A 19,529-nucleotide genomic window follows, 5' to 3' on the forward strand; every position below is an offset into this window, starting at 1 on the left:
CGGTCGAAGGGGGGGGGATAAACCAGAAAAGGGGCACGAAAACAAGAAAAACAGACGACGCCGGAGGAGGAACAGAAGATGCTGGACCGACGTTTTGCATAGTGATTGCGGGGAAGAGGCGGCAGTGCTTTCGCCATGGAACAGTGGAGTGCCATCAGCATGAACTCAAGATGCTAGATCAGTGCCTGCCGGCCATTCATCGCTCAACGTTGCTCGACCCCCGTTTGGCGTCGTGGTGGACGATGGAAATGTGGATGGGTTATCAACGTAACCAAAACACTAGATGAACCTTGTGTGGAGCGTCGCACACATACTCAGGAGCATGCAGCGGTAGCGCACACCTACTGCGCGGAGCACGCAAATACTTTTTGCCTTGGTACCTGAATGGGTTGCCTGCAGATCGGCATCTACGGAGTAATCACTCCGTAGAGTACACCTACATGCACGCCACAGCAATGCTCCGTACGCACAAGTATACGCCATCGGTATCTATGTAGTGGTTCGGTACAGGTAAACGGTGCAATTGTGCGGACCACGTAAATAATACTTGTATCACGTACAGAGTACTGTACTTAGATCCTCGTGTTAAAAGCATGTACCAAGTTCTACGGTACGGAGGACTGTTGTGCTCGTGTTAGTATGCAATGTGCACAGTACATATAGGTACGTGTTGCCATACAGTGTCGGTACAGTGCAGGCATGCCTTGGTTCGTCGACCGCCGCCATCGTCGTCTCATCCGATTGGTCCGATTTCCCACCTGTCATTCTTGTCCTCACCGCCAGCGATGAACGAAGTCAGCGGCGAGAACCCCGCACGTGAGAAGGGAATGATGTGCTGGTCCGTGTCTGGCTCGCTATCAGCACTGTACCGTACGGAGTACGGAGTACATGCTGCAGTATCTAGTACTTGCACGAACATGTACTTACGACACCTACCTACCTATTTGACGCCCGCCATGTTTCAAGTCCAGAGCCTACGTCAACCTTAGACACCTTCCTCCTCACTCCCTCACTCACTCAGAAACGGCACGGCACGGACACCGACCGCATCACGGCAGAAACGGCACACATCCACGTTCCCAAGTTAACAGGCAGCGATGCGAGTAACCAAGCAGGCGAGGGCGCCGGCTCCCCACTGTCTGGAGTTGACGAGCCCGCCCCTACCACGACGACGAGTGCTGCAAGACAGCCCCGCCCCTTGGAGCGGCGGTGGCGAGAGACACGCAAAGCAGGTATAAAGATGTCGACATCCTCCCGCCGTTCCCTCCATCCTATCCCATCCCATCCCATCTTTGCTTCGCCGTCACCCTCATTCATTCACCCACCCTCATTCATCCATCCTCGTTCTCGACCGGTTTCGAGACTCTCTCCGCCATCTCGGCCCACCTGCCCATCCTAATAGCGCAGCCGATAGAACAGCTATAGTGTGTTCCTTCATCCCTCAACGCCAAAATGCAGTACCTCGCCAACGCCCTGGCCCTCGCCTCCGTGGCCCTCGCCAGCTCCCCGCCGCCCCCCGTCGGTGGCTTGTACCAGCGTGACATGGCGACGAACTTGACCCTCAACAACGTCGTTTCCAGCATCGGTCATTCCATGATGGTCCTCGACCAAGCCGTCGTCAAGATCAACGAGCGCCCCGAAGGCGTCAAGCAAGCCACCGGCATGTTGCTTCATGAACTCAAAGAAGGCACCCGCAAAGTTGCCCAAAGCGGCACGCTGACGGGATTGGAGGCCGCCTCGCTGCAAGTTCCCGTCTCCCTCCTCTACCAGACGGGCCAGAAGCTCCAGAGGGATCTCAACAGCAAGAAGTTCAGCATTCAGAAGGCCAACGGCTGCGGGGCCGTCCATGATAGTCTCGGTAACATTCACCACAACACCAGGAGCCTCGTCAGCGTCATCATCGCCAGGATCCCCGACGAATACCGTGAAGTCGCCGTCAACATGGTCACCAAGCTGGAGAAGATCATTCAGCAGTGCGAGCAAGACTTTGTCGACTGCAAGAACGCGAACTCGTCCGAAAAGTCCCTCAACAAGAGGAACTACGGCAATCCCGGCGTTGACACTCCCAGCACCCCTCCCAGCAAACCCATCAGCAACCCCCCCCCCAGCAGCGGTGACGGCAACGACCTCGACGCCTACGGCACCTCCCCCGAAATCAACTCCAACACCAAGATCAACTCCAACACCAAGGTCAATGCCGACACAAGCATCAACACCAACACCATCACTGAGACTGAGACCAGCAAGGCACCCGACGACACCTTGAACACCATCATCTCCTTCGGAAAAACGTTGATGAGCGGCCTTAAGGCGGCTGGCAACTTGATCCAATCAAGCCCCATTGCGAGCGGCGGCGGCGGCGCCAACTTGAACTGCCCCTACAACAATGCCGTCGCTGGCGGTGCCTGCCCCTTTGCCAATAAGGGAGCCTCTGCTTACGGCGGCGGTGGCGGCCAGTCCGGTTCCAGCTTTGGCGGCTGCCCTTACCAACAACGATAGAGAGAAAGGTTTCATTTCCTTCCTTCATGTCTTAGTCTACTCCCATCCAAGCTTGGCGTCTCTTGCCAGGTTGTCTTTTGAACTCTCGCTCTTGCTTGCTGTTACTTTGCACCTCTCTGGATGCTGGTTCCTATCCGAGTCGTGCTTATTTTTGCTGCGCTGGAAGGCTGCAATGGAATGGATTACCATCTCATAGTAATATTAGTACCCAAGATACATTGGACATTTCTCACCACACCACATGTGCCCACTATTCATTCACTTGACCACTGCACATGTCCCTTCTGACTTGCTGCATTGACCTGCCTTTGCGACTTCGGCTTCTGAGCGTGCATACGAAATGCCGAGTGTGAGTCCCTTGTTATGACATGCCCGCTTGAATCTTCCCAAGAGTATCGTCGCAATGCGTTAGAGCGTCAAATCTACCGAAGAAGCAAGTTAACACCGGTAGGGATGAAGCGAAAACAATCAATGTACTTGCCGGCCGTCATGTAGAAGCCGTTCGGAGAGGGAAGTCGGCACTATTGGCGGGACGAAAGGTCAAAATCACTGTCGGTGTCCGAGCTGTCCGGCCCATCGGGTCGACTTGCCTGTTACCCCTGTCTCCATGTACGGACTGAGCTTGTCTCTCACGAGGCCTTCCTGATTCGCCCGTACGCTCGATAGAATTTGGACCCGTGATGCTCGTCGTAGCCGGAGTTTGCTGAAGTGTGCGAGTCGTTCGGAGAGGATGGTGAGGTCATCGACGCCCTTGAGGACCCGGCCCAAGACACCGCCGTCTTCGATCGCTTGGTTGGCGCCCTGTCCGCCGAAGGGAAGCATCTGCATCAAAGTTCGATGTTAGAGGGGGGAATACCTTCTCGTGCTGCGTCCTCGCCACTACCAGCTTCTGCTGGCTGTTACATACCGGGTGAGCGGCATCACCGATGAGCACCGCTTTCCCGCACGTCCAGGAAGAAAGAGGCTTCATGGAGAAGAGTGGCCAGCATTTTGCATCCCTTGCGAACCTAGAGAATGTCCAGTACGTGACCTCATGGTAAGCAGGCTGGAAAGAATCGCGGCCGTAATTCAGCGTGGATACTTACTCGAGAATCCGAACAATTTTGGCATCAAAGTGCCCAAACTGCTTCAACATCTGCTCCCGCACCTCTTGGTCTGCGTCTGACGACGGCACCGTATCCTCTGTTGGATGGATCCCGACAAAGTTCTGAATCATACCCCTGCAGATTCATTAGCACAAACTTGGCGGAGGCCCAAAGCGCACCTGCATATGTGTACAAGTATTGATTTATGCACATGTGCGTTTGTTGGTCCTGTGTGCGCGGGTGTGTACGTACGCTCGGCAAGGGTACCACATGATATGCCGCTCCTTGTCGATGAGCTTGGTGTCCGCCAGCAAGCAGGCGCCAGACGACTTCCATGCCAGGAGATCCTGCCCTGCTGGGGTTTGTTTTAGGTCCTCGGTCGGGATGAGAAATCTAAAGGCGCTCTGGCCCGTTGCCTGGAGCACGGGGGGGTCGTCGGCGTCCTGGAGGACGGCTTCGCGCACGACGGAGCGCAGGCCATCGGCACCGACTATCAGGTCGGCATGCTTCACCTTTCCGTCCACAAATTCCATCTTGCCTTCTTGGGCATCGACGCGGGCGACGCGGGAGCCGAGGTGTAGCTCGATGCCACCAGGTGCCTCGTCCACCTCCGTCCCTGCCCCTGAGTCTTCAGGCTCCGAAGCATCAGCCAACCGCATGAGCTCGTTATGCAAATCTACTCGGTGCACGGAGTAGAAAGGTGCGCCAAAAATATCGGTGGCAGCGCTTAGGTCCTGGCTAACGATTTTGCCGAGATCGATGCCATTGACGGTATCCCAGTTCAGCATTTGCACGGCCCGAGCCCGTTCAAAGTCAAATCCCAGATGCTGAAGGACGCGAACACCGTTTGGCGTCAGGTTCAGAGCGGCACCGATTTCGCCTGAGAATTCCGAGCTCTCGTACACCTGCAAGTGCCAGATTATCGTCAGCCACTGCATTACTATATGCCCCTGACGGAGTTCGAATCACTGCCAGACCTGCACCCGATGCCCGCTGCGACGAAGGGAGACGGCGGCTGTTAGTCCGGCAATACCGGCTCCGATGATGGCCACGTCCAGAGGCATCTTAATGTTTGGTGAATTGTTTTTGATGGAAACGCGAGCCGTCCTGGTTCGTTAGTAACAAGGTGAAGTTATCCTTGCTCTACATTACTCTGCGTATTTATTGTCTTTCGGCCCATTCCGTGAGTGCGATTGCGGTACGGAATAGGTTTGCCGGAAAGGTTTTAACGGCCCTTGGCATCAGTTTCGTCGCAATTCGGCGTTCTAATCGGCGGGTTTTATAAAAGCTTGAAATAAATACCCCTTGCGGAGTTGAACGGGGGTAAGCTTTGCTCGGCTGTCAGTGCGGTTCAACTTCCTCCATGTACAGATTCGGGAAACTGAATCGACTATCGTACACTCACTTCATTTGATGAAAACGACACGATACATAATCTAGTCTGCCAACATCGCCTCTCCGCACGCGTATTTGCTCTTCCCATGCAAGCATCGTGCCATGATCAAAATGCTCCGAACTTCCGTTGATAGACTTGGTACGGGCAAGTCTAACGTTACTTGAGAACACGACAGATGCGGAAAATAGCGATCCATATTATATAACGATCCATATTTGGTGCAACTAGCAACGAATGGAAGAGAAATCGGACTGAATCATAAGCAGACAGATGCGCGTAAGCAAGCACTTAAGTTCGCTTTCGTCCACATTTCTCACCATGCCCGACTAGAACTCTTTAGCAGACGAGTGCTCGTCTATAGGATTTCTTTACTTCTGTTCTGTGCGCGATAATAAATCCGGAAAAATCTTTTGCATTACAAAGCAATGCGTTCATGCCGGTTTTAACACACTGCTCCTCTCCTCCTGAAAGTGATGATATGAGGACGAGATTCTCGGGCTCGGCTCCCCTTCAATCTCTTTAGTCATATACATCGTGGTCCTCGTCGACCGTGGAGGCCGTCTAGGCGAGAGGCTGGCGGAAAAAATATCCATCCGGCTCACCCTTCGGGGTCTCGGAGGCAGAGCAGCATATTCTGATTCCTGAGGCACGTCTGGCAGTGTCTTTTCACTCCAAGGAGTCGGAAACTCCTCTGATGCAGGATAAAGCATTGCCAAAAGTGGCCCAAGTTTTCCCCCTTTCTTTGATGCAAGAATCTCGTACCGGATGCCGAGCTTGCGAATCTCCGTCTCGATTTCGTATCGTGTCCGTAGCCGAGGGGTCGGTCGTTTGTTAGCAGAGTAATCGCCCGGTCCGCTGGAGCCATTGGGGATGTGATAAATCTGGTCGATGCGGAAGAAGGCATAGGCGGCAACTGTCAACAGCTCGAGGATGAACTGTGTCGTGTAGAGAGTGGCCTTGCTGAATAACTCGTCCGGCGCCATACGATTTGTCGATATCGTCAGCCTCACAGCGGCTCCTACCGTCATGACCGAGGCACTGAAGACGAGCAATGTCGTCTTGAAACGAAAGTCGCCCGTTCCAAAGTTCTCTGGTGGCGGTCCAGGTTTGGCGCAAGCGAGGAAGAGCCAGAGAAGTGGTGTGCCGACGAGCATCATGTTCCAGCACGCGCCCACCTTGAGCACAGCTTCCGCTGTCATCTCCTGCGATGGGACCATAAAGCTGACGGAAACAGCGATTATGTTGATTACCGTCACGATGGGGCAGGTCCATATAAGAAAAAAGGAGTAGCGACTAAAGGCTGGGTGCCAGCCGATGGATGGATGCATCGCACGCACGAGACGTTGAGCGAAGAAGAGATTGACGGCGAAGATGACGACGGCTCTGGTTCATGCCTTGTTAGCCAATGTGTACGTAGAACCGTGGAAATACTTTCCACGCAGGGTCGAGTGAACTCACCCTCCATTTTGAAAGACGTTGGCGACGAGGATGATGCCAGGGGCCTGAAGTCCAATAAAGGCCCAGAGAATACGAAAGATGCAAGTCGTCACCCGGACCATGCAAAAGTCGAACATGAGACTCGAGAGAAGAAACTTGTGGCCACGCTTTGCGTTGGCTTTGTAGGTTGTGATGTGCAGGTAGCCTAGCAGGGCGAAGCAGAGGAAGAAGACAGAGGTGATGGGAACATCGAGCGTTGCCGTTGGGAAACCCCCCAGAAACCTCTTCATCTCCTTGGGAGGCCCAGGTATTTGCCCCCCAGCGGCGGCCGATGTGTTGGAAGGTATTTGGGATTCCATTTTCCCAGGAGTTTTGGTTGGAATTTTTGGTTCCTGGAGGCTGGAGTGCTGTCCCGCCTGGCGGCTCACTTCCTCGAGCTCGGTATCGGACAGTCGACTGCGCTGTGTCTGGCATTCATCTGCCACGACATCGAAAAGTTTTCGGTTTTTTACTGAGCTGGGAGACTCTGCATACTTTCGCCATCTATATTAAACGGATCCTTATTCACCAGCTGCCGCCGTGGGCATCTGTTGCGCCGTTGCGCCGTGTATCAGACGCTCCAACGTCCAAATTGTGAATCCTGTTCCTGAAACACCAACCCTCGGTATATTGATACCATATAAGTAGGCAATGGCAGGTGTGATGAGTTTCATCTACCCGACTTTGCCCCACATTCTACCTATCCATCTTAGCAACCAACTCAATAGGGAACCGGGATGTCACACCCGCAATCGAGTCGCGACTCGTCAGGTAATATGATCATGCCGATTCCGACCCGGGGTGGGTGAATCACGCATGGACCTTCTGTCCCGCTAGAGAACCCATGGGTAATGTCTACTGTGAAGGGACCTTGCGTATTCACACTTTGTGAGCGTTGCACAGTGAGGCACGGCCCAAGCACGGACAGAAACAGTAATGCCAGCGGGGAGGAGAGGGCCGATATCACATGAAAACATTTTCTCTCCATTTCCGGCATTCCATTTTGTCACTGAAGCTACACCATGTTGTGACATTTCAACGATGGGTGATGAAACGAAAATAACATCAAGACAGATAGATCGGGACGGGCACGTCGGCTTAACACAATACGGAGGGCCGGTTACTGCTTCCTTTTGGGTTCCCAGAGGATTTTATGAGCAAATTTGAACAAGTAGAAAATGTCTCTGCTCCGGCTCAGCAGGGCCAACGAAACCTAATGTGTGAATGTAGTTCAAGACAGTCCAAGCGTGCCAGGCCGACCTCTCCGAGAGTTCGATTTGACACATTTCAACGAAATCTCATCAATCATGTCCACGATCCAGACTAATGCATTCTGTAGGAACTTACACAGACTACCTCGGAAGTCGGATGACTTTCTCCCTTGTTAGCAGCAGCAGTAGCCAGATTCGCGAGCGGACCATACTCGACCCCTGGCCCTTGTTACATTCCACCCGCTCCGTCGTCGAACCGATTCCGTGCATCCGCCAGAATGCCCCAACTTTTTCAGGTCCATGGTGCCATCTACTACGCTTGGAATCCAAATCTAGAAGCTTGGATGCAACATTTCCAGCTCTTGCATCCCTCTCGCCGTGAGAGCTATGCAGGAATCACCAAGCCCGCCTCGAGTGCGATCTGCGTGCGATCTGTGTCACCAGAGCAAAGTTAAGTGCAGCGGCGGAAATCCATGTAGCGGCTGTCACAAGTTAGGATCGCGCTGCCACTACAGTTCGTCGAATCGAACTGGAAGGCCGAGAGGCGCCAAAAACAAATCTACGCGGAAGAGGCCAAGGAAGCTCGAGGAAGTAGGAGCTGATTCGGACGTCATGTCGTCCACTCTTACCGTCTCTGCAGGAACCCACTCGTCATCCTCGTCTTCTTGTCAGGAGTCGCCTGTATCATGCTATCTTCTACCAGAACTAAAAGCGTCCGACTGGGTAGACTATGCAGGTTTTCATGTCAATCAGCTGGACGCCATTCTCGTAGGTGGTTGCCATTATTCGCATCAATATGATAATCGACAGACAGCCTTGCTAACTTTCGCCATTAGATGGGTTCCTTGGATCCGATCTCAGCAGAGGTAGAGGATTCTTCCAACGCAGAATTACTCCTCTACGACACACCAGACACATCGCAGTGTTCTCTTGCGCCTCCCCAGATATACCCTATGTCGGCCCTTGAACAGTTGCCACCTCCTCCTCTGGACGTATTTGGCAGCATCACCAGCCATGCTCTTCGCGACTCAAATCGATCATCATGCGATTGTCTGCAGCACCTTGCTGCACTTTTTGTTCAGCTCAAAGAATATACGCGCCAAGGTGGCCAAGTCCTCGATGCTTCCGTTGCCATCGCCCATGTGCGCCAGGGCGTCTTAGCCTGGAGACGCCATCTTCAGTGCACCACTTGCATCGACTCAGCCGATGGCGACTCTCTGCTTCTTTCTGTCATTGAAATCCGCATGATTCTCCCTATCATCGAATCGATAAACAGTAAACTCGAACTCGGTCGTAACCTCGCTTTCATCCTACGAGTGGCCCCCCTTGGCGACTTATGCCATGCACCCATGACATATGAGCTCGCAGACGATGAGTCCCGCGCCGTCCTACGTACTCTCCTCTTGCTCAACATGGGATTTATTATTGATATCATTCAAACGATCAAGGAGCGCCCCTCGCAGACCAAACTTGCTGGCCATTCTCCAGCACCCGCCTTTGGACTATGCACGCCTCAAGCATCGCCCTCATCATTGTTGAGTACTGGATCTAGTGATCTTCTGTCAATTTTAGACACACCAGAGGGGCCTGAAAGCCTTTTTGGACAGTCGTTGCAAAGTCTGATGGAATCTGCCAAGAGTCTTCAAACAAAGATTGCGGGTGATGGAATTTCTTAGGCCTAGTTGCATATTATGCATATATAAAAAGCATTTTTGACTGCGATATATGTTTTTGAACTGGTTGGGTATTTCGTGAAAATTTTCCGTTCTGTATGAAGTCCATGAGCTGATCGTGAGGAGCGTTGTTGGCGGCGCAATTAGGATGAATGTGACTCGGCCCAAGATGAATGAATGCAACTTTTGTTTTTCGAAGGACCCTGAACTCGATTTCCTGCTGAAACAAAGTTGCTATATATTTCACTCCTAATCCTAGCAGCATGTGTATTTAAACTCGTCCATCGCCCACTGCTTCTGTCATCCACCTCGGGATTCTTAAACACGGTTACGTAAATTGCAAACCCGTCCTGATTATATACATTCCTGGATAGAAATTCGAACTGCCAGCATACATGGGCCCCCTCATCTCTGCCAGATGCTTCTGCATTCCTGTTGAAGGAAGGCCTTTTACTATTGTATTCTTTGCCAGAAGACCCCTATGATCCGCCTCAATTTCTGTCTACGTACTGCCACCGCGAGCGTCGCTCATGGGATACCCCAACGACTGCATCACGCAGCAACTCGCTCATCTGTGCCACCTGTATCGTTGGTTAGCCTGGTTCGTGGAGACTTGGTGAGACAAATACGAACATGGGGATCATTGACCATGGTAAAGTGTGTTCCCGACTGGGTGGCAATGGCCATGTTCTTCGTCGGTAGCAAATGTTCCCACCCGTTTGGTCCAAGATCGTCCTTCCCCTGCAGCAAGAAGCGGGATACTTTGACTGTGGTATCCATGCCGGAGTTTGCGAGCGTCTTATCATCCAGCACACCATCCCGACTCCAAATGATATACGTTTCCATCCCACCAGCCGAGCCAAGGGGTAGCGGTCGGTAGTTGCCGACAGCAGTCAAGGTTGAGCGAAAATGCTCGATCAACCAGTCCGGTGGGCTCTGGGTTCCCCAATTCCCCATCAGGTTTCTGGAAGAGAGGTACTGGACCACTTCCATTGACAGAGACTCAAAGACGGTCCGACATGGAGAGTCGATGAGTATCAACTTTTCAACCACATTTCCGTCTCGAAGGAGACGTTTGGCAACTTCGTACGAGTAGTAACCCCCGGCAGACCAGCCGCCGAGGATATAAGGGCCGTGCGGCTGACGACGGTAAATTTCGCTGACCCATTGCGAGGCCAGCTCTTCAAGGGAACAGCGGTATGCGCCGGTGTTGCGAAGGTAGGGACTGTTCATGCCGACCACGCAGACAGATGGGTGGACCGGCGGTAAGTTGGCGTATGCCATGGCCGAACCACTTCCGTCCGGGAGGAGGAATACGGTGTGACAGCTCGATGCAATAGTATTTTGCAAAACAATGGAAAGTGGAATGGAGGATGCCGCTCGACTCTGTTTGGCCCGAGTTGATGGCGTGTGACCGACACCATGACCAGGGGTAACATTGAGTACGATTGGCGATTCGTAGAAGCGGCGGAAAGCGCCAACCGTGGGCTTCTGATCAAATATATCATGTGGGAGAGCTTCTCCCCGTGGACCTCTCAGGTGCGAGAGAATAGCTGTGGCGAGAATACGATTGATGCCGAGCGCCGTGAACTCAGTGTCCTCCGTCTCGATGATTTCTCCTGGCTCCAGACCACTTTCTTGAGCAATAATCTTGAGAGCACCCTGCCACATTGTGACGGCCATGATGAAGGCCTCGGCGGAGATACCGGTGAGCACGTAAAATTAGAAAAGAAAAGCGATGAAATTACTCGAAGTGAATGAATGAATGAATGATGAAATGTATGGAAGACTGCACTGCCAGAGACCGGCTGGGCCTCTCTAGATATTGCCATCCCATCGACTTATACAAGAGCCATCTTCACTCTTCTTCATCAAGCGATTCGACCCGTTCCCTATCTTCGAAATTGCAATTTGATACATAAGGATGGCAGCCGATGAGTACCTGAAACCGGGAGGGCGTGATATGCCAGGGGCGCGGAAACCGGTCCGAGGGGGGGGGAACCGGGGACGGCCACCGGCGCATATTTCTGACAAGCTTTTCCGGCGCCATAGCTAACCTCGGCAGTAATAAGTTCAAGGTTTAGTAACTCGGACGCTGCTCAATGATCCCGCCTCGCCTGCAGCGGCCGTGCTCGTGGGTGACAGCATCTCTTACTCTGATTCGTACGCTAGGTATGGATGATTCAGTATTTCTCATCCTCGACAACGCCACCTTTTAACGGTACCGCCGGTTTAGAAAACGTACATTGCATTGGTCGAGAATAGTTAATATTCATATTTATCACGCCGCACCCCTCTCCGCGTTGAAGTAAATGGACCTTCGAATTCTTGTGACGTACAAATTTCAGCTTCAGCCTCTCTGCCTGCTAAGCCTCGTCCTGCATCCCAATTCCTCATTGAGCTCATGACTCGGCTCTGCTTTATGTTGCATTAGTTTCTGGAATACTGCATATTCTCCTAGTCAGGGTTAGCAATGGGGTCCCTGGTACCGACACGAGATGACGTTGCCATCATTGGCATGTCCTGCCGCTTTCCCAGTGATGCAGACACGGCGGATCGATTCTGGGATTTCATTTGCCAGGGCCGCAGTACGTCCTTCACGGCTGCCTCGTTACTCTGACCCCGAAATTGGGTAATCTCTAACTCACCGCAGATGCCTATGCCGAGAATCCCAGTCGCTGGGCGGCTAATGCTTTCCATCACGGCGAGAAGAAGATCAACACAAGTCTGACGCGCGGCGGCCACTTCATTAAACAAGATGTCGCCGCTTTTGATGCCAACTTCTTCAGCCTTTCCAAGACGGAGGCAGAGTCGATGGACCCTCAGCAACGGATGATCATGGAAGTGACATACGAGTCCATGGAGAGTGCCGGTCTGCGTATCGAGAACCTCGCGGGTTCACGCACGGGCGTCTTCATGGCCAGCTTCACCAGCGACTATCGTGAGTTGATGTTCCGCGACGCCGAGACTGCACCCCTGTATACGGCCACTGGGACCAGCAACACATCTACTTCCAACCGTGTATCCTGGTTCTTCGACCTCCGTGGGCCCAGCTTCACCGTAAACACGGCCTGCTCCTCCAGCCTGGTCGCCTGTCACCTGGCCTGCCAAAGCCTCTGGAGCGGCGAGACGGAAACGGCCATCGTCGGCGGCACCAGCCTGCTTCTGAATCCGGACATGTTCCTTTACCTTTCCAACCAGCAGTTTCTCGCCCCTGACGGCCAGTGCAAGAGCTTCGACAACGCCGGCGATGGATACGGCCGAGGTGACGGCATCGGCGTTGTAATTCTCAAGCGTGTCGCAGACGCAATTCGTGACGGCGATCCAATTCGGGCAGTTATCCGGGGCAGCGGCAGCAACCAAGATGGACATACAAAGGGCTTCACAATCCCCAGCGTCGAGGCTCAAGCATCTCTCATAGCAGAAACCTACCGTAACGCCGGTCTTTCGTTGGCCGAGACGCGCTACGTGGAAGCCCATGGCACAGGCACCCAGGCCGGTGACACCCGTGAGATGGAGGGTATTGCGCAAACCTTCAGCAAGCATCGGGCGGAATCCGACGAACTCGTTGTCGGATCTGTCAAATCCAATATCGGACATCTGGAGGCGTGCGCGGGATTAGCCTCGCTCATAAAATGCGTCTATATCCTCGAAACAGGGGTCATTCCACCGACGCCCAGTGTCCGTCTCCTCAACACCAAGATCCCATGGGCAGAATGGCATCTCAAGGTTCCGTCAACAAGAACCCCTTGGCCGAAGACTGGCTTAAGACGGCTCAGCACCCAGGGTTTCGGGTACGGGGGCACAAACGCGCATCTCATTCTTGACGACGCAGCCCACTACCTCGAGGAGCGTAACCTTAGGGGTCATCACTACACGAGCACGGAGATTCCACATGCGCAGCGACTTCTGGATGATAGTCCCCAAAACAAAAAACGTCAGATGTTATTCTTGTTCCGGTCAAACGACCGCGAAGGGCTCAGACGAGTCCGCTCCTCGCTGGAACAACATCTTCGCAATCGTCTCGCGTCAGTCCCTCAAGACGGTGGCGATTATCTGCAAGATCTGGCATTCACACTTGCAAACCGGCGATCTCTTCTGAAGTGGCAAACATTTGCTGCTGCGAGTACGGCAGAGGAATTGGTGGACCTTCTCAAGAAGGACGACAACTCGTGGACGGCGCCCGTTGCAAGATGCACCACAGAACCTCCTCGAATTGGCTTCATATTCACTGGTCAGGGGGCGCAATGGGCGCGCATGGGCGTTGAACTCATGGAATATGCCATCTTTCGCAAGAGCGTCGAAGAGTCGGATCTCTTCCTGCGCCAGACTCTCCACTGTCCTTGGTCTGCTGCCGAAGAGCTAGCCAAGTCGCAGGACACGTCGCGGTTGTCCGAGGCAGCCTACAGCCAAACACTCTGTACGGTCCTTCAGATTGCCATTGTAGATTTGTTCGAGGATTGGAATGTCGCACCCACGCGTGTTGCCGGACACTCGAGCGGCGAAATTGCGGCTGCGTACTGCCTCGGTGCGTTGAGCAAGCACGACAGCCTGCGAGTAGCCTACTACCGAGGTGTCCTGTCTTCCGAGATGCGACAGACGCATAAAGATCAAAAGGGGGCCATGATGGCCATCGGCTCTGGCCCCGAGAGGGTCGAGGAGTGGCTCAAGCAGCTCACAAAGGGGCGCGTCGTTGTCGCTTGCATCAACTCTCCAAAAAGTGTCACAGCATCGGGTGACGCAGCTGCCATCGACGAACTGACCACGATCGTGGAGGGTGCCGGCGTATTCGGACGTAAGCTGCAGGTTGATGTAGCTTACCATTCTCACCACATGCAAACGGTCGCATCAGCGTACGCCGACTTGCTCAAGAACGTCAAGCCACTGCCGGCGCGCGAGGGTCGGTCCATGCACTCTAGCGTCCTGGGCCGAGCGATCGATGCTACGAGTCTTGGAGCATCCAACTGGGTGAGCAATCTTGTCTCTCCCGTTCGCTTCTCTGACGCCATCTCCGACATGCTTTACGATGGAGAGGATCTGGCCCTGGATTTCTTGGTCGAGATTGGACCGCACCCTGCTCTCAAAGGGCCTGTCCAACAGATCCTGCAACCCCATGGCCCATCGGCGCTGGCTGTCAAGTATGCGAGCGTCCTGACTCGTGGGCATGGAGCGGTGAAAACTGCGCTCGCGTGTGTGGGAGAGTGCGTTCTATCCAACGTCCCTGTTGACGTGGCTCGTGTAAACGGTGGCATTGGAAATCCTCGTCCTGTCGTCGACCTGCCACCATACCCCTGGAATCGATCTACCAGGTTCTGGGCCGAGTCGCGGCTTTCGGAAGAATACCGATTGCGCAAGCACGCCCGTCTTCCACTCCTTGGTTGCCCTTGTCCCACCATGGGTGCGCGCGAGCGATATTGGCGCGGCATGGTGCGGTTGGATGAGGAGCCTTGGATTAGGGACCACGAGATTCAAGGGTCCATCCTGTATCCTGGGGCAGGGTTCCTCATCATGGCGATCGAAGCCGCATTGCAGCAGGCAGACAACTTGCGCACGGTCGCTTCGTTTACATTACGAGATGTCCATCTCGACGCCGCGCTGGTGGTGACCGAGGACAGTATTGTGGAGGCGATCCTTCAACTGCGGCCACATCTGCTTGCACCGGGTAGTAGCCAATCGTCCTGGATGGAGTTTACTGTGAACTCGTCCACGGATAGGGGTCCCCTACGCCAAAACTGCTCCGGTCTCATCATGGTCGAGTATGAAGTCGATGCTGACTCGGACATGGGTCGCGAATCCGCCCTTGAATCGGCGGCAGTCGTGGATTTCTATAAGGAGACGCAACTCTCGTGCCGAAAGACAGTCGACGTAGACAAGTTCTATTCTCGGCTCGATTCTCTGGGTCTCTCTTATGGACCAACATTTGCCAATGTCACTGCGATTCGGAGATCTGGTGAAGGAAAATGCGTCGGTTCATTGCGCGTCCCCGAGGTAGATAGCGCCGTGCCTCCGGCATATAGCAGTCACCCTCATGTCATTCATCCGACAACGCTGGATGCTGTCTTTCATCTCGCTTTTGCCGCTCTTGAGGACGCTCTGCTTCCAGGGCCCATGGTTCCAACCAACATAGACGAGGTGGTAGTTGCAGCAAACGTGCCAAACCGGCCCGGCACATTGCTTCGTGGAGTCTCGCAATCCTCGCCTCACGGCTTCCGTGAGCTCGTGTCCGATATAAGCATGTTGGATGACGAAATGAGCAGAATGGTCGTTCGGATCAAAGGTTTTCGCTGCGCTGACGTTTCGGGCGGGAACATGACCTCGTTGGAGGCAGTAGAGACTCGACCGATCGGATTTCGTCTTGAGTGGAAGCCTGCGGTCGAATTGCTGCCTGACGAAAAGCTGAAACAATTCATCGGCGATGTTGCCGAAAAGCGAACGGACTCGAAACTCGCTCGCGCCGGTGAGCTGAAGAATGAAGCTCGCCACATTTCTGAGGAGTTGGGTCAGACAGAGAACCTCCCAACTCCAGACCAGCAGGACCAATGGTTGAAAGAGATGGAAGATTGCGGCGTGCTATTCGAACTCGCACAGGCTCTCGACACTGTGAGTATATCACTTCAGTCAATAGACGGCTTCCGAAAACTAACAGGAATCCAAGTACCTCGCACTTCGGCATCACACGAACCCGAATCTGTCTGTGCTTGAATTGAGCCTGGACTCCGTGCCATTCTCTCTTTTCGCAAACCTCCCCAGCCGCGACAGAATTCTCCAGACAGCGCAATTCGCAATTTCAGTATGCCAGGAAAGTGCTGTTGATCGGATCAAGGGCTGGTTTGGGTCCAAGGCTTCAGCAATCGACGTCGTAGTCGCAGATTATTCCACTAAGCTCGACAAGAGCTCAGAGATGCACGATGTCATCATCGTATTCGACCCCGGTTTCGTTTATGCAAAGCAAGATGTTGTTTTGCGCAACGCGCGGAAGCTGCTAAACCCGGGCGGAACCCTGGTTATTGCCGAAATCAACAAGCCAGAGGCTAACCTTACCACAGCATTAAGGGCGCTTCAATGGACAAGGTGAGTCTCATTCTATTATATCCGCTTGCACATGTAATAGTGGCCTGGTTCTAAAAGCTTCCGTTAGGAACATCGATTCCACAAAGAGCATTTGGGCGTCGTCCTTCTCACGCTTGGGACTTACACCTTCACTTGACCTCATCGACAGCACGGCTTCTGGCTACGGACGGTCTACTTTGCGTCTCACTGCAAATGTCAGCCCATCGGGTCTGTCGTCCGACGGTCAGGCTAAATTAGAACACGTCTCTATTGTCGTGTCTGCCGCGGCATCCTCCCGAGCCCAAAGGGTTGCGTCAGCCATCGCAACGCGGCTCGAAGAATCATGTACCGTACACATTGTCCGCTGGGGACCTGACGCTTCGAAGCTTAAAGGTCAGACCTGCATAATACTCACCGACTTGGAGTCTGCACTTCTCAAAGATCTCGCGTCTGAGGATCTCACCAACCTACAAACACTCCTCTCACTCGCTGAGAGTACTCTCTGGGTGAGCGGTCCTCTGGGTCCCGATGCTGCTCTCATAACAGGATTGGTTCGTAGCGTGCGCAACGAGGCCGTCGGCGTCCAGCTGCGCACCGTCGAAATGACCGACGTGCCCCTATCTGAAGCTGAGGAGTACGCCGATGCGGTGTCTCGCATCTTTCACTATCGTGGTTCCGATGATGAGTTCCAGGCAAGACAGGGAACATTGCAAATCAGCAGGCTCGTCGAGGATGAGGAGAGAAACATGGAGCTCGCGCAGCTGCTGGGCCAGGGCGAGAAGGCGGCTGTTGCAACTACACTGCAGGAGAAGCCGGAAGCACTGAAGTTGTGCGTAAGACAGATCGGTATGCTGGATTCGATCTGCTTTGAACCAGATCCGCTCTCTCGGGAGCCTCTGGGGGCAGAGGAGGTGGAGATTGACGTGAAGGCGTCTGGTATCAAGTGAGTCATCCGCTTGTTCCGAAAACTCAACAAGCAAAGTTGGATTAGTTTCACCACTAACACGCTGCAGCTTCCGAGATGTCATGGTCGCTTTGGGACAAATTCCAGATCGTGCATTCGGGTTCGAAGGGGCCGGCGTCGTCCGTCGAGTGCATGAATCGGAGAAACGACTCCGGCCAGGAGACAGAGTCGCGTTTCTCGCCCACGGCGCTCACCGTACCGTGCACCGCGTGCGCTCAGGCTTCGCCATGCCTCTTCCAGACACCATGTCATATGAAGAAGGCGCCGCGATCCTTCTTGTGCACACGACGGCCTGGTACGCGCTGGTAAAGACGGCGCGCGCAACACCTGGACAGTCTGTCCTCATTCACGCGGCGGCCGGCGGCGTTGGCCAGGCCGTTCTCATGCTGGCCCGACATCTAAGCCTCGAGGTATTTGCAACGGTGAGTTCCGAAGAGAAGAGGAAGCTCGTGCACGAAGCGTACGGGGTTCCCCACGACCATATCTTCAACTCGCGGGATGTCAGCTTTGCCTTGGGCGTGAAACGGATGACCCGAGACCGTGGTGTTGACATTGTCGTCAATTCGCTGGCGGGCGAGGCCCTCCGAAAGACATGGCATTGCCTGGCTCCTTTCGGTACGTTTGTCGAGCTCGGGATGAAGGATATCCTTGACAATGCACGCCTCGACATGAGACCGTTTCTTCAGGACGCGACATTTGTATTTTTCAACCTAAATCGTGTCCAAAAGGAGCGGCCAGAGCTCTTGCAGGAAGCGCTCACAGAGACGATGGCCCTCGTGCGGTCCGGAGCGCTCAAGCCAGCAGTGCCCCTGACGGCCTACCCGGCTTCCGATGTTGAAAAGGCGTTTCGCAAGATCCAAGCAGGGCAGCACTTGGGGAAGCTCGTGCTGACGTTCCAAGCTGGCGATACCGTGCCCGTCGTTCGACCCGACCTAAGCTTGAGCGACTCGGGCACATATCTCCTGGTCGGAGGCCTCGGTGGCTTGGGCCGCAGTCTCGCCCGGCTCCTGGTACGGCTTGGTGCCCGTCGCCTTTGCTTCCTGTCTCGATCTGGCGCAAAGAGCAGCGAAGCACAGGCGCTCGTCGAGGAGCTCGCATCGCAGCATCGAGTCCAGGTGCTCGTCAGCGAGGGAGACGTGTCCGACGCTGCCGTCGTGTCCCGCACGGTGGAACAGTGCAATACGAAGCTGGGGCCCATTCGCGGCGTATTCCAGTGCGCCATGGTCCTCCGTGATGGCCTCTTCGCGAGCATGACGCACGCGCAGTGGACGGAGAGCACACGGCCAAAGGTGCAAGGAACGTGGAACTTGCACGCGCAGATACCCAAGGCCGACTTCTTCATCACTCTAAGCTCCTTTGCCGGCGTTTTTGGGAGTCGCGGACAAGCCAACTACGCGGCGGCGGGAGCGTACGAGGATGCACTGGCGCACCACCGCGATGCTGGAGGGCAGCGGGCCATCACGCTCGATCTCGGCATCATGCGGGACGTCGGCGTGCTGGCCGAGACGGGCATCACCGACTACCTGCGCGAGTGGGAGGCTCCGTTTGGCATCCGTGAGCCCGAGTTCCACGCACTCATCAAGTCGGCGATCCTGGCAACAACGCAGCCCCTGAAGGAGGGCACGTCGTCCCAGATCCCCACAGGGCTCGCGACGGCCCGATCTGCGCAGGCAGCGGGTATCGCCATGCCCTTTTATTTCGAGGATTCCCGCTTCTCTATCCTTGCACAGACTCGTGCTTCGTCAGCCGGTGCCTCTGCGGCTGGAGACACGGACTCCAAGCTTTCGGTTCGAGTGCAGCTGGCTCAAGCTCAGACGATCGCCGAAGCGGCCGCCGCAGTTCAGGCTGTGCTCGTCGAGCGGGTGGCGAGAACGTTGCAGAGTAATGCATCGGAAATTGATGCGTCCAGACCACTGCACTCGTATGGTGTTGATTCTTTGGTTGCGGTAGAAACGGTCAAGTGGATGTTCAAGACGCTCGATGCGAAGATGACGGTGTTTGACATCTTGTCCAACGTGTCCATCTCGGTCCTGTGCGAGAAAATTGCCTCCGCATCAGCTTTGGTCAAGCTGGGATAGTGGAAGGCCAAAGAATGGCCCTGAATTCGCTCGCCCAAGGCAATCCGAATTGTGAACAAACACGGTACTGGTGACTGACAACTGTGTGCAGAGTAGA

General features: G+C 54.3%; 5 protein-coding genes across 5 annotated transcripts; 3 read left to right on the forward strand and 2 right to left on the reverse strand.

The window, feature by feature from the left end:
* Positions 1-1,452: 1,452 nt before the first annotated feature.
* Positions 1,453-2,499, forward strand: DCS_02237 (uncharacterized protein; the record flags this gene model as incomplete). Its single annotated transcript, XM_040799565.1, has 1 exon — positions 1,453-2,499. The coding sequence occupies one exon, from the start codon at positions 1,453-1,455 to the stop codon at positions 2,497-2,499; it is 1,047 nt and encodes a 348-aa protein (XP_040660448.1).
* A 546-nt stretch (positions 2,500-3,045) lies between these two features.
* On the reverse strand, positions 3,046-6,776 carry DCS_02238 (uncharacterized protein; the record flags this gene model as incomplete). The annotated part of the gene is made up of 6 exons (XM_040799566.1): positions 3,046-3,321; positions 3,407-3,506; positions 3,585-3,719; positions 3,837-4,489; positions 5,583-6,363; positions 6,439-6,776. 6 exons carry the CDS (start codon positions 6,774-6,776, stop codon positions 3,046-3,048), a joined length of 2,283 nt encoding a protein of 760 aa, XP_040660449.1.
* Positions 6,777-8,279: 1,503 nt separating this feature from the next.
* DCS_02239 (uncharacterized protein) lies at positions 8,280-9,343 on the forward strand (the record flags this gene model as incomplete). Its single annotated transcript, XM_040799567.1, has 2 exons — positions 8,280-8,435; positions 8,504-9,343. 2 exons carry the CDS (start codon positions 8,280-8,282, stop codon positions 9,341-9,343), a joined length of 996 nt encoding a protein of 331 aa, XP_040660450.1.
* Positions 9,344-9,831: 488 nt separating this feature from the next.
* Positions 9,832-11,023, reverse strand: DCS_02240 (polyketide synthase; the record flags this gene model as incomplete). The annotated part of the gene is made up of 2 exons (XM_040799568.1): positions 9,832-9,921; positions 9,974-11,023. 2 exons carry the CDS (start codon positions 11,021-11,023, stop codon positions 9,832-9,834), a joined length of 1,140 nt encoding a protein of 379 aa, XP_040660451.1.
* A 790-nt stretch (positions 11,024-11,813) lies between these two features.
* Positions 11,814-19,432, forward strand: DCS_02241 (polyketide synthase; the record flags this gene model as incomplete). The annotated part of the gene is made up of 5 exons (XM_040799569.1): positions 11,814-11,928; positions 11,994-15,940; positions 15,987-16,411; positions 16,479-17,333; positions 17,404-19,432. The coding sequence occupies 5 exons, from the start codon at positions 11,814-11,816 to the stop codon at positions 19,430-19,432; spliced, it is 7,371 nt and encodes a 2,456-aa protein (XP_040660452.1).
* Between the last annotated feature and the right edge of the window lie 97 nt (positions 19,433-19,529).

Source organism: Drechmeria coniospora, chromosome 01, assembly GCF_001625195.1.
Source record: "Drechmeria coniospora strain ARSEF 6962 chromosome 01, whole genome shotgun sequence".
In the NCBI taxonomy this organism is placed as follows: domain Eukaryota; kingdom Fungi; phylum Ascomycota; class Sordariomycetes; order Hypocreales; family Ophiocordycipitaceae; genus Drechmeria; species Drechmeria coniospora.